The sequence below is a fragment of the Tenrec ecaudatus genome, chromosome 4 (assembly GCF_050624435.1).
Source record: "Tenrec ecaudatus isolate mTenEca1 chromosome 4, mTenEca1.hap1, whole genome shotgun sequence".
Lineage (NCBI taxonomy): Eukaryota > Metazoa > Chordata > Mammalia > Afrosoricida > Tenrecidae > Tenrec > Tenrec ecaudatus.
In genome coordinates, this window is record NC_134533.1 from 205,228,210 (window position 1) to 205,242,200 (window position 13,991).

At 56.9% G+C, this 13,991-nt stretch overlaps 1 protein-coding gene across 3 annotated transcripts in view; it reads right to left on the bottom strand.

The window, feature by feature from the left end:
• Positions 1–202: 202 nt before the first annotated feature.
• The window catches only part of RFT1 (RFT1 glycolipid translocator homolog), a 34,297-nt gene continuing 20,508 nt past the window's right edge, over positions 203–13,991 (bottom strand). For 2 of the 3 annotated variants that reach the window (XM_075547519.1, XM_075547518.1), the window contains 7 exons: positions 13,037–13,115; positions 10,537–10,587; positions 9,175–9,305; positions 8,417–8,561; positions 6,354–6,459; positions 3,254–3,503; positions 203–2,989 (listed from right to left, as the gene is read on the bottom strand). In XM_075547519.1, coding sequence (XP_075403634.1) covers positions 2,822–2,989; positions 3,254–3,503; positions 6,354–6,459; positions 8,417–8,561; positions 9,175–9,305; positions 10,537–10,587; positions 13,037–13,115 — 930 coding nt within the window. In that variant the 3' untranslated portion in view covers positions 203–2,821. The remainder of the gene's footprint in view (positions 2,990–3,253; positions 3,504–6,353; positions 6,460–8,416; positions 8,562–9,174; positions 9,306–10,536; positions 10,588–13,036; positions 13,116–13,991) is intronic. The other variant, XM_075547520.1, reaches the window with a different exon arrangement.

Below are 13,991 nucleotides of genomic sequence, written 5' to 3' on the forward strand. Positions count from 1 at the left end.
CAGCGAGAGCCCATTGTTACCCAGATGGTTCCAATTACAAAAGGTTGACACTCAGTAATGGGATCGATCATGCCAAAGTATGGGAGCCAATGGATGAGACAAACCAATATGGAGCCCCCCCCCCACCAAAGTCTACACAGCAAGCCTCACTTCTGCTCCCTCAAAAGGTCGTCAGCCAAGGAAACACTGACAACAGCACAAATGATGGTGAAACAACTGCTTTTTTCTCTGCATCTGGTGGACTTAGGCGTCTCATTTCCAAATCAAACACGAGCCTTGGTGCTGAAAGGCCCCCCCAGGAGCGTGCCCCAGGTGACAGTGGTGTTTCAATCACCCTTTCCAGTTCCCTGGGGTTCACTGTCAGCTCTTCAGGGAGCATCTGACAACTTGTCTCCCCTCACATTCTCGTGTGGGGTGCTATCTGGGAGCTCCTGGCTTCCTTTGCTTTCAGGCAGCATGCTGAGCCCCTGGCCCTTTCCCATGGCCTACAGGGGAAGTCCAGGCTGGGAGTGGACTAGTGCTAGCTTGGGTGAAAGGGAAAACTACACCTGGTTTTAAGGATGGGCTAGTTCCCAAAGGTCCTCAAGTCCAAGCCTTCACCAACAACCCCCAACCCCGGCTGGGCACTCAGGGTGGCACCTCCATACCCTCCTCACTGGGCCAGGGATGCCAACATGGAACCCCTCCCCTCACCCTCGCTGCACCACTCCAAGTGGCAGGGATCTGTAAGCACATGAGAGGTCCCTCCTGTCTTGCTCTTCCTCAGTTTCCAGCCCCACCTCCTTCAGGTAACTGACCTCCTGCTGTTGTCTCCCGGGGCCCTGCCTCCTGTGAGGAGGCATCTGTGAGAGCAGAGCCAGCGTGGCTGTTCCCTACAGCAGCTCCCTTCCTGGAGCACACAGGTGAGGGTGTGCACGGCTGAGCCCTGGAGCAGACACACACACACACACACACACACACACACACACACTCCACCCCCCCTGAAGTGAAAGTGCTTCTTGACCCTGGTGGGAGGTGTCTGAGGTCTAAACAACAGGTCCCAGCGCCCTACCCACAAAGCAGCGGCTGGAGGGATCTGCGTGGCTCCGGGAGACAGACCTACACTCCTAACTTGTAAACAGGTAGCTCTGCTGCAGGGATACCCAGGCTCAAAAAAGAGCAGGGTCAGCAGCAGCAGCAGCCTGTGTGCCTCCCACACTGCCCATGGTCAGTGCTTGACCAGTGTGGGGTCATGCTTCTGAGGGGCTGGGACTGACTGCTCATGAGTTCCCACCCCCAGCTGACGCCTCCTCACTCTGAAGAGGGAAACAAACAAGATCCAGGTGGCAGGCCCTTGGTGTGCTGCGGGTAGGTGTGACCGGGGTCCCTCTGCTTGGACTCGGGGCCTGCAGCATGTTACCCTCACTGCTGCCCCCTCGATACAGACACGGAGGGTCTGGGACATCTGGGTCAAAGAATGATTAACTACTAGCATCCAAGATAGAGTCTGGCCAATGGCACCAAAGGTTCATTATATCTGAAAGGAATCAATAGATTAATTAAAAAGAAAAATGGTTTTCTGCCCTGCGCGATGCTTGGCAAGCTGGTGCAGGGAGGTGAGCAGAGGCCAAGCCCGGGCCCCTGGGTCTGCCAGGCTTGTACAGGGCTGGAAGCCGGCTGTACTGACCAATGCTGAGAGCAATCCTAGTCAGGGGGAGGGGCTTGCCTCAGTGGTACCTGCTGTATAGAGTCTGACCCTCTTTCTTTCTGGGGAAAAAGCAAGACCGAGCTATTCGGTGTGAGCTGCAGTCTTCGATCAATAGTGCTGCAGCACAGAGCCCACCGTGGAGCCCTTGAGCACAGCGCTCACCCCTCAGGGGGCAGGGTCTCTAGGGGAGGCCCTCTGTCACCAAGCTCTCCCAGCACAGGGGAGAGCATTCGGTCCAGACTTTCTGCTCTGAGGTGGAAGGCTGCTCCGTGCACAGTCGTTTGGTTACTCTAGGTGTTTTCTGCTCATTAGCACAATTGCCTCATTAGCTTCGCCGAGGTCAGAATGCACAGCACGGAGAAGCTGTTCTACTGTGTGGGCGTCTCGACTTACCTGGGCTGACACATATTCCCCAGGACCCGGCTCAGCTGTCACGCATGGAAGCTCCACGTGCAAAGGCACGGCCGGCTGCAAAGCACACTCCCTTCACCGACGGACCACAGCACCCTCGCTGTGGAAGAGCTAGGCTGGGGTGGGGAGGTCTCGCAGTGAAGAGGGGTCTAACAGGGAAACCATCCGGGAAATGTGCCGCTCCCAGTGCTGGGTCCCCCGAGTAAGACGCCTCTCTCCAAAAGTGCAGCCACGGCGCCGGTGCAGGGCAACCACTACTGGGGCGCTGGCTTCTATTCTGAGACAGCAGCGGCTTCCGTCCTCCTTGTACGGGGAGACGAAGTACTCCCAGGATGTGGCGTGCGTGCGTGCGTGTGTGCAGTAAGGCTCCATCAGCTTGCTGGTCCAGACCAGTGTGAGCACCGACACCCCAGGCTGTGTGCTGGAGCAGTGAGTACCCGAGGTTGATCCTACCCAAAGAGCATGCATTCAGTAATAAGACACAGAAGTGCTTGCTAAAAATGATATGAAAATACTTCTCTCTAAAAATGGCTTCTCATTCTGAATGTCAAGAGGAGTCCTTGCTCAAGGGTAAGACTGCAGAGGGCCAGCAGGGAGGCCTCATGATGGGCTGGGTGGGCCTCACCCTGCAGCCCCTCAATAGGGCCCTGCTGGGCAGACACAGGGCTCTACCCACTCAGCAGCCCCATGGCTGCCCCAGGCCAGTGTCCGAGCATCCCGCTGTCACCGTGCTTTCTCAGCAGGTCTGCACACTCCTAGCTGAGTCCTCAGAAAGTGGATCAGCCTGGTCTCTGTGAAGAACACCATCCCGAGTGTCGCCGCCAAGCAGAGGGCCCCCACGGCTATGTGTGCCAGCCTGGCGAGCCAGCCCTGTTCACAGCACAGGTACACCTGCGGGAGAAGCCGCCATCAGTGCCTGCTCCCAGTGCTGCCCCGGCCCTACAGCTCGGCTCCCAGCTCAGGAGGAGGGCACACGACTGCTTCCCAGGCCCAGTGGGTTCCCACTGGTGGTACTGTCCTGTCACAGGCTCTGCTAGGATGCTGGCCTGGAATGTGTGTGGGTGGGTGGAGGGGGGGGGGTGACCGGCAATGACTTGGGCAGGGATGGGGACAGCGGCAAGTGCATGGACAGGGGTGAGGCTGCAGGAGGCTCACCTCTGAGATAGCAGTAATACCCCCGCTGAGGACAAAGGCTCCAAGCAGCATGGGAGACAGGCGGAGGCCAGCCAGGGGCCTGTGGAGGCTGTGTTGGTGGTAGCGGTGGATGAAAGAGAGGCTCTGTGCGATCCGAGTGCCCATATTCAAGCAGTTGGCCCAGATGAAGCCCACGCTGCCGCACCAGCAGGTCAGGATGTAGGAGAACACCAGGAAGGAGCAGGACAGGGCCAGCATTCTGACATTGTACCTGCAGGGGAGGGAACGGGAGACGGCCAGTCCTCGCGCAGCCAGGACATGCTCCCGAGACAGCTGCACTGCACTACTAAAATGAACACCCAGTGGCTTTGAACAGGAACTCACAGGAAAGGGAAAAGGGACCCCATGATCTTGACTTTTAATGCACTGAAAGGTGCCCTATTTTTACGCAAATAACGTGCACGTTCTATGTTCTGCAAACTGCACAGTCCCCTCATGCAACAGCTTCCTGAGTGGGCTACTCCAGGTGCATTGTATGCGTGTACATTCACATGGGACATACAGCATGCTTCACAATGTATGCGCAGCCCAACAGAGGCACCGGCCTGCAGGAGCTGCCCACTTCCCACCACCAGAGGGCGCCGCCGCCACTGCGCGCGCGCAGACACACCCGCCTGCAGAGGGGTCTTTCCGAGGACGCTGCAACCACTGGGCTCATATACGGGCGCCCTGAGCGGAGCCAGCGTGGAGGCCGTCTCCACCCGTCCCCGGCGCACCCAGCAAAGACGCTGTCAGCATGGGGACTCTGCTCCGTGGCCCCTCCAGGCTAGGCTCTGCCCACTGCTTCATGGCAGACTCTTCGGTGACATGCAGGGCTCAGCTTGATGCCATCGCCTCTCAGGGGGGTTTCTGTCCACCACACAGCCCCGTCAGGTCTCTGTGTACACCTTATCAAATTCCTATATGCTGACTAGCTCTTGCGGCTTCTCCCACTTGGACATGGGCCCCAGGGGGCAGGACGTCAGAGAAGATTGGATGAGTGAACAACAGAAAGGGGGACAAGAGTGCTTCCCAGTAATGTAATTCACAAGAGCATCCTATGTTTTTACTGAGCTGCAGGCTGTTGGAAAAAGGGGAAGAAAGGACCTGCCCTTCCAAAGAGGCTCTAAGAGTTTGCGTCTAATCAAATATCCTACTTTTAATTAGGAAATACACATTAGGCAGAATTTGGTTGGGCAGAGGTCAATGTTCTTAGGATCTGAAATGCCCGATGAGAAATCATCTGCATCCAACATGGTGAAAGGAGCTACCCAACTGACCACAAAAGCCCGCCCCTGTGAGGGGCTGAAACGGGGGCTGTGAGGAGCTCAGGGACTCCGTGCCCACGCAGGGCCTGGTGGGTGTGGAGCCTGTGCCCAGAGCCCTGTTTGGTGCTCAGGGAAAATGACCCTCGACATGACCTGCATTCAAGGGTGCTCGGTCTGTTCTCTCTCTGGCCTGCCACCCTGAACACTGCTTCCAGATATCTACACACTGCCAGGATCGTAAATGGCTGCTGCCTGTGAATTGCTGTGTAGCTGAGGTGGAGAGAAAGGAACTCGCCACTGTCCGGAAGCCTGGATGACTGGGTTGGGAAATGTATTTGTTAAACAAGTTCAACAGGCTGAGTGCTGACTTTCTCTGTGCAATGCCAATGCAGACTTTACTGTAACAATGTTTCTTTTAAAGGGACAGACTCCTGGTCCTGGGCTCTTCCCACTAGGCCAGAGTGTCTCACTTAACAAGTGTCACATTGTACGAAAAAAAACCATTCTATGTGAGCCACAGCTGCGTCAAATAGACCATGGAAAAGAAAAGACCTAAAGCAATTCTGTAAGCATTAGAAGAACAGAGCAGAGCTGCTATGCTATAACTTTGCACCGCAGCCTTGCACTCCGGGCCCCTCTGGAGCAGAGCAGTCAGAGTATCAGTGGGCCCCTGGACAGCGGGACATGACTGCTTGGTGAAACGCTGCGTGGCTTCAGTTCCTGGAGCCTCAGCATGTAGTGGCTCGCAGTGCTGAGTTTTCTGCTGTGGAAGTCGGTCTGGGCGAGTGAGTCCCCAGCATCCTATCTCTTTCCTCCCCTGCTCGCTCCTTCCTGCCCTCCCCTCCCCTGCCCAAGTTCCCAGCCAGTGTGCAGCCCCCAGGGCACCTCGCTTCTCCATGAGCCAGCTCTAGATGGGGAGCACAGAGAGGCTGCTCCCAGCACTCTAAGCTACCCCTTCCCCGGCCCACCCACCACTGGCTCTCTCAGTGGTCTTGACAGCACACAAGGCATTCCTGAGGCAAGGTGGGAAGCCGCCACGGGACCCAGGGCTCGAGGGGCAGCAGTCTTCTCTCTCCCCTCAGTGCTCGCCTTCCTTCAGCCTCGCCCCACAGCCATGCCCTGACATGCTGCCCGGCTCCTGGGCCTTGCACGCACACACAGCGGAAGGCCCTGGGTGTGGGATCAAGGCCCAGCCAGGTGTGCACCTCCGAACGGCTGAGGCTACAAGAGGTGGCACAGGAATGGGGGTGGAAACGGGCCAGGGGGAGAAGCCTGCATTTCCAGCAAACTCCTTGAGGAAATATGACCCTGTAGCCAGGGTTTAGATCCCCCAGGCTGAGGCTCTAGGGTGAGGGTTCTGCCCCAAACTGTGGGTGGGCACAAACTCTACAGAATGAGTCTGGGCACTTGGGTCTTTCTCTGAGAAGAGGGGTCCTAGAAGCTCTGAGATGTACCAGAACTTACAAACATGTTGGGGACACTCAGGACTACCAGGTGAGGAGCTGCAGGCAGTGACCCTCCCAAACCCTAAGCCCACCCTGTCACCCGTGTGGTGAGTCTGGTACACCATGGCCCTTACCCGGCGTCCCCACAGGAGCAGAGGGTCTCTCTCGTCTTTCTCCTGCAGAGTAGCTGGTGGGGCTAAGCCGCCAACCATGCAGTTAGCAGCACTCCCTCCACTGCCCCCCACCCCCCGGCTCTGCCATCCAGAGCAAGGCTGGGGCAGCTGGGCCTGCGCGACAAGGCAGGCACCATCAGGAAGAAAGCCAGTGGTGGGCGAGTGGTCCCCCTGCCCGGCTGCGGGGTTTACGCACCTGTCCACCTCCTCCTTGCTCATGGCCGCAAACGTGAAGCACTCCGTCACCCCGTTGATGGCAAGCAGGAGGACGTACACGCAGTAGGAACGCAGTAAGGCAGGACCTGGGAAGGGACAACCCACTGGGACTGCAGAGCCCGCACCCGCAGCCCTGCCCGCGTACACAGAGCAAGCTGCCGCCCCAGCCTAGGTCCCCAGGGAGGTGCCAGCTCCCTGGCCCTGACTGAGACCAACAGCGGGTAACTCCCGTCAGGAAGCGTGGGGCCCTCCTGCTGAATGACCAAAGCCCTCGGGCCAGGAACAAATCTCGCTGTGACCAGCCTGAAGAGGCTCACAGCCATCAGCGGCGTCTGTTGAACAGACACGCTGCAGCATGGGCCTGGGGACGTCCGGGGCCCAGGCCAGCAGGAGGCCATGAAACAGGACACCCTCGAGCTACAGCTGTGCCCTGCCCTCAAGACAAAGAGGTGCCATTCTACCAGGACTGAGCGCTGGGGGCCATCACAGCCCGTGAGCCTCACAGTGGCCTCGCTTCTCCATCTGCAGACCACATCTCTAAAAAAATTAACCCGCATCCACCTGCAAGCAGCAGCTCCACCAGAGGGGACATGTTGCATGTCCACAGACATGCTGGGCCGCCGTCAGCCTCAGCTGGAGGACAGGGGACAGCCCGTGGCCTGTCAGCAGGACCAGGGAGCAAATGGCTGAGTCACGCATGTACTGACTCATGGATGCATCTCAGGGCCCGAGGGAAGGCCGCACATGACACATTGTGTGACGCCTTCTGTGAAAACGAACCACAGCATACCCAGGAGACTACCACATGTGTGAAAACTGCACTGTGGCTGCCTGTGATCTGTCACTCACCAAGGCAGCCGAGCCCTTGTGCCGTCCATCACCCGCCTGGACTCAGCACCTGTGCTGACATGGGTGAGCACTGGACCAGGGCAGCCCTGCTCATACAACGCCTGGTACCGCAGCACATGGTTACATTGAAACGGGGCTCCCCAATCTTCATGGACGCTGACGGCACCCCTTCTCCTTAACGCCGGCCGCTGAGGTCCAACACTGGCCTTCTGATGGGCTGTGGAGCGCTTTAACCATGGTGTCACCAGGCTCTTCATGGGAAGTGCCGGGGAACTGCCCAGCCCGTGGCTGGTTCACAGCGGTGTCTCTCCTAACACTCGCACTGCTGCAGACGCGGCCCTCCTTCCTCACATCCCAGTGTGCCCACCGCGGAGGCAAGCATGCCGGTGAGTGTGGAACCCAGCCCTGGGCCGAGCCTTCTGCACTGTCCAGGAAACCTGGGGTGCAGTGGTTAAGCACTGGGCTGCTGACTGCACGGTGAGCAGCTCGAAACCACCAGCCGCTCCAAGGGAGAAAGACAGGCTTTCTACTCCTCGTGAAACCCTCAGGAGCAGTGCTACCCTGTCCTCACGGCCACCAGGAGTCAGCAGGGCTTGATGGTAGGGAGCTCATGGGGTTTGCACAGACAAGGAGCAGCAGAAATTTCCAGGGTTCCCATGAAACTGACCTGAAGAACTGCCAAGGGTTTGCCTGGACCCGTGATGAAATGCTGACAGACCAGCCTACGGCCCAGGACAAGTCCTGTCCCTAAGGCCAAGATTCAGAGTCAGAACTATGGTGTATGCCAGGCCCAGGGGTCTGGGCACCAGTGGGTTCAAAGTTAGACACGTACAGGACTGTCTCAAGACCAGAGTTAACCTACTGGCCAAGGTGAACTGTCCTCTCTGCACCACATGACTCTGGGTTCTTTTACACTGGGCCGGGAGGCTGACGGGATATTTACTGTCGTCTTCAAGTGTAGTTAGCATGGAGCATGGACTCACGAGAGCTGGCCCAGCACCATCCTTGCCCCAGAGAAAGGGTTGGCAGAATACACTGCAGGCTTGAGGGAAAATGCCAGTGGTGGGTGGAGGCATGGCCACTTCTCCACGGAAGCTGCTGCAGAAGCCCCTGCCCGCCCCCTGCGCATGCGTCTGCCCCGGCCACATCCCGCGCTCCTCAGACAAGGATCTATGTCAGCTCCCATGGGCATACCTGCTCCTGAGCTGAGCATAGTCCCTCCGTAGATGTCCAGAGCCAGCTGAGAGTAGGCAAAGCCGAACACGGTGATGGTCAGGCCAGCCAGCAGGGCCAGCTTGAGCAGGGACTCCAGCACCATGGCGGCCACAGCCATGTCCTCCTGCGCAGGGAGGGGGGATGCGGTGAGTCAGAAGCGCGGAGCTCCCTCCCCTTGACCCCTGGGCCTGCTTTTCACAACCCTCCTTCGATGAGCAGCCTGTCTGTTTGTCCGTCTGCTACCAAACGAAGGGGAAGGGCATGGAGCTCCACCTTGGGTCTCAACTCATTCCGACTCACAGTGAGCCGTCAGGCCAGACAGAACCGCACCTGCCATAGGTTTGCAGGACTGCGGCCAGTCTGGAATGGGATCTTCTAAAAGGAAGCATGGATTCTACAGTCAAGCCCCCTTTCCCTCCGTGTCTACCAGGCGGGGTGCACGCGCGGGATGAATAGTTGGTGGGTGAGGGAGAAAGACCCAGGTTTGCCCCCGCGCCCTGGACTCAGCCTGCATCCTGACACCAAGACCAGGCCTGGAGAGGTGTCTGTACCCCCAAAGGGAGGCAGGTCAGAAAGAAGGGCGAAGGCGGAAGAAGGGGGTCTGGCCAGGGAGGACACTGTCACGGAAGAGTGGGGTCCAGGCCAGCATGCCAGCCCCAGTGGTGGGAAAAGAGAAGCCCCCCACATTGCTGCTTATCTGACAGCTGGAGGGAGGATCCACAGGGGGCCAAGACTACCTGCTTCTGAAGTGTAGCGCCCTTCTCCCTCTCCAGCACCTTCGCAAAGAAAATGTAAAAGCTCTCCTCGACCGGCTGGAACAGCAGCCTGGCCACGAGGGAGCCGAGGTTGTTCACGACGTCGTAGACACCTGGGAGCCAAAGGGCAGCAGTCACCCCGTGTCTCACAGCTGCCACCCAGCCCGCTGCCAGTCAGGCCACTCCAACTCAGAGCACTACAGGCGGGGGCCTGGGCAACCTAGCGGGAGCAAGCTGCTTCCTTGTTCTCCCGTGGGGCTGCTGGGGCTCTGAAGAGCCAGGCCTGCCTCGTGGTTAGCACCCCAACACCAATTTTCTGACTGACAACTTGTGTTTTAAGACCTCCAAGAGTTCGAATGTGGCGGTAGGAAATTGTGAGGGGATCTCCATGTGCGTTACCGAGCTTCCTCCACCATGGTAACACCTTCTAGCACCAGGATACGGACCCCCATCTCAGGCCAACACCGGGGCCTTGCTGGCACCTCAGGGATCCTTACAGGCCCAGCAGTGCCAGGCTGGCCTCCTGTCTCTTCCCCTCTCACTGGGCACATTCAAGAGCGAAGGGGAAGACTCGTGGGAGGACAGAGTCCGTGTGGAGCAGGATGCTTTCTCCAGCACTGTCTGCGGGGACCACTGTGACTAGAGCCTCTCCAAAGGATCTGAGAAGGCCATCGGTGTCCCAGAGGGGTCCATGCAGAAACTGTGGGATTTGCTGTGACGGTTTGCGGTGTAAGTTCTCAACACAACAACAACAGCATGAAAGTAAGGGTTGTTTTTTTTTTAATCTGGGAGAGACTTGTCTCTATATCTGAATCTGTAGGAGGGTCCTCACCTTTTCTACCCATCAACATACACAACAGAGCTTGGAGGGAAACAGGGCAGAGGGTGGGGTTAGGGGTGTCTCAGCAGGAGCCTATCCCCAAGACACTTGGAGGAAGAGTCACACTCAAAAGACCAAACTCACTGCCATCCAGCCGATGCCCACTCAGCGACCCTACAGGTCAGGGCAGAACTGTCCCTGTGGGCTTCCAAGAAGGTAACTCTGTATGGGGTAGAAAGCCCTGTCTTTCTCCCTTGGACTGGTTCTGAACTGCTGACCCTGAGGTTAGCCGCCCAATGCATAACCCCTCTGCCACCAGGGCTTCCCGGAGGGACATCAGGACACTGCGTATCTTTATCCAATTCACTGATTGCTCTTGTTCAGGCAGTCACACCACAGAGAACAGTATCGGAAATACCTACAAGGAGGCTTCAAAATGCCCAGAGGAAAGCTGAATTCAAAGGCAATGTAACTTCCCCACAAACTCCCTTGTATTAATGGTGCCCCCACAGAAGCCAACTTACCCTGATCTCCAAAGTTCAACACGTTCAAGAATGTCATCACATAGCGCTCCCCTGCAAACAGAGAAGCAGAACATCAAGTCACTGGAGCACAGGGCACACTGTCTCCTGATCTCTCACCATCTGGCTGTCCCACCGGAGAAGATTCTCCCAGGATGGGAACCAAAGAGCAAGACTGATATAACCCTTTATCTTTACGCAGTTTCTAATCGCCCGAGTCCTAAGGCACTCAGATCAACAGGTGTGAGCCCTGAGATGAACGGGGCCTGGCGTGGTGCCCGAGATCGCGGTCAATGAGCGTCCTCTTGTGGGAGCGAGCTCTCAGCAGAGGCCGCAAGGCACAGCTCTGGAGCCGCGGCTCCTGTCATCCTCCTCGCCCACAGTGGCTTTTCAGCAGAGGCCTCCCTGTCTCTCGGCAGAACAGCCTATCTGCCTGCATTCTGTACCCTCCTGGATGCCAGGGGAATGCTGGGAAATGAGCTAAGCTTCTGACTGCAGCCCTCCTAGCCGGTCTCCAGGTTCACTGCACCCCCACACAAATGTCCATGTCTCTGCAGACAGGGAGGGCTCCCTCAGGCCAGGGCCTGTCACTCATTCCTGCAGCTCTGCATTCTCAACTCCCCCGACATCGTGCTGGGGAAGCGCAGGCCAACAAGGTAGCCATGTACACAGTTTTGCTGTTACGAAGAATGGTTTCAGCCTTTGTAGAGCTAGACGTTTAAAGACAAAAACAAAGGAAAAGACAATAACCCCAAGAACCTGGGGGCCACAGGTCAGGCCACCTGTGTGACAACTAGGGCGATGGGCCTGGGAAGCTGGCCAGTCCCAGCCCCTTCTCAATCTCCTCCCCTCACTTAAGAGGGCAGGCCAAGGGGGCCCCAAGTGTGGAGGCAGAGTCACACCGAGGCCCCTGCAGACCTGCTGCTGCAAACACACCAAACAACAGCCAGCTCGCCCAGCTTGTCCATACCGCCCTGCAAGCGCGGGGAAGGTAAGCAAGGTGCACACGTCAACCTCTTCACCAAGGTCTGCGAGTTAGTAATCGGTGCCATCCCCCAACAGACCTAGATGCCTTCCTTCTGTCGTAGCTCTTCTGCCTCTCAGCACCCACAAGCACTCCCCAGGGACCTGCTGAAAGGCACACTCCCTCCTTTCCAGGAGCTGAGCGAGAAGGTACCTTCACCCAGCCCTCCCAAGCCGGCCACCCCTCGTTCCCTCCTCGCCTCAGGTCTCCTCGCCAGCAGTGGCTTTTGTAGCCACAGCTGTGTGGACTCACACAGTCGGACACACGGGGTTTCAGAGCTCAGGGAGCCCTTGGGCAGCTGCTGGTCTCCTCCTTGGCTGGGGGGGGGGGCTCACAAGCAGGGACTGTGAGGAATCGGGAAGCTACTTCCCCAACGCGTGTTTAATAGCAAATATGGACAGAGGAGAAAACAGAAAAACTGCCACAGCTACGGATCATATTCTGAAAGTTTGGGTAATTGGGATCACATTACCTTTATAATTAAAAGATACTTAAAAATAGCTTTATAAATATGTTCAGTAATAGACATGTAGATGTACAGACATGGGGAATTTGTATATATAGAGAAATTACCATGTTCAGCAACATATAGCTAACTGAATCCTCATTCTCTGAAGCCCAGCTGGATAGAAACAGGATAACCACCTTTCTGCACATTGTGGCCCCCGTATCCCGCAGCCACACACACTGCGGTGCGAGCACACTGACACGGGCTCTTCTGCCAAGGTCAGGCGTGGGTTTGGCTGCACCTCAGGTCTCAGTGGCTTGGCAGTTACGTAATAGTGTGGTGTGGCAGCTATATCACAACGGTACTGCTGGGTAAACATCAGACTGCTAACCAAGATGTTGGCAGTTCAAACCCACCAGCTGCTCCCTGGGAGAAAGACGAGGCTGTCGTTTTGAGTAAATTTGTATGGCCTTGGAACCCTGCGTACAGGGTCACCACAAGTCGGAATGGACTTGCTCGAGGGCAGTGGGTTTTAGAAAACGACACAGTCAGCCTCCATTCTGGGATCTGGCGTGGTCCCCCTCCATTTTCACATGATGTCAGTCTCTCACATAGAGACCTCTGAAAGCTGACTGTTGATAATGGCTGTATGCTCCCGTGACTGTGAAATAAATGTATTGAAACGGCATGTCCTGGGTTTGGACGTCAGATGTGAATTCAGATCCAGCTCTTACCCACTCTTGTGGGAGCTGAGAAGCTATGTGACCTCACTGTAGGCAGTTCCCTCAACACACGGGCTGCATCTTTCTTAGGAGGCTGTGGAGAGACTGACGTGTAAGAGTGGACGGGAACATAAAACGAAGTGGAAGCTGGTTTGCTCCCCGTATTCCAGGGGCTCTAGTTGCAGAGGCCCTGCTGCCTGGGGGCCCCACTGTGGGTGCTGAGAGCCAGTCTGCTCAGCCATGCTGTGAACCCCCTGGTACATCCCAAGGTTTTCTGACTGCTCAGAGCAGCTCGGCTCGTCCACTTACCTTCTGTCAGAATCTGCTTCAAGAAAGACTGTTTGAAAAAGCTCCAAGTCAGTTTGGCCTCGTCCCGGTTTACAAAAGCCTACAAGAGAGCACAGGAGAGCCTGAGCCAGGGACCAGGTCACAGGTCGCTCAGGTCTGAGAAGACGGCCCACACCATGGGGAGATACGCCCGCTCTGCCCCAGCCCCGGCCTGGCTGTCCCCACCCCTTCACATCACACTGAGCAGGACCGTTATGGGAACGTGTGCATGACGCTGCTCATAGGCACTGCTCAACAGGTAGCAATGTGTACACACACACACACATCCCCTGGGAGGCCTGGCAGCTAATGGACCACATCAGAGCCACTGAGTTCAGTTGCTCTCTCAAAACAGACAATGTCCGAAGTGTGCCGAGAACAGCTGCACACACACACCACCACCACCCCCATCCCCAACTGGCTGCCCAGGCCTCTCACACAAAGCTCTGCTCCAATGTTTCGGCGGAAAGCCAGCCGGGCAGTGGAGCAAACCAACCCACATTTATGGCCACTACCAAGCCTGTCAATTCTGACTCACAGTGGTGACCCCACAAGGCAGGGGTGAAAGAATAGCTCTTTAGGGAGTAAAAAGCCTTGTCTTTTGTCTTTCTCCCTCCAGAAAGTGGAGCTGCTTCCCACTCACATTGCCCACGTAAAAGCTTTTCCCCACAACAAGGTCCCGCTTGCAAGCATAGGGCGGCTACTATGCCCTTGAATCAAGGCTGTCTTCCTGAAGGTTGTCTGCCACCAAGGGCAGTCAGACCCCTCCTGTCTGCCCCACCCTAAGTACAGCCCACTCCCTTCTGATAAGGATCCCCTGGAGAAGAGCTCAGGGACACTTAAGGTGAAGCCACCACCTGAACTCTAGAACCCACCTAATGGCTCCAGCACAACCCCGTCCTGCCCGGCACATATGTGCATGGCGTGGCTTCCATGC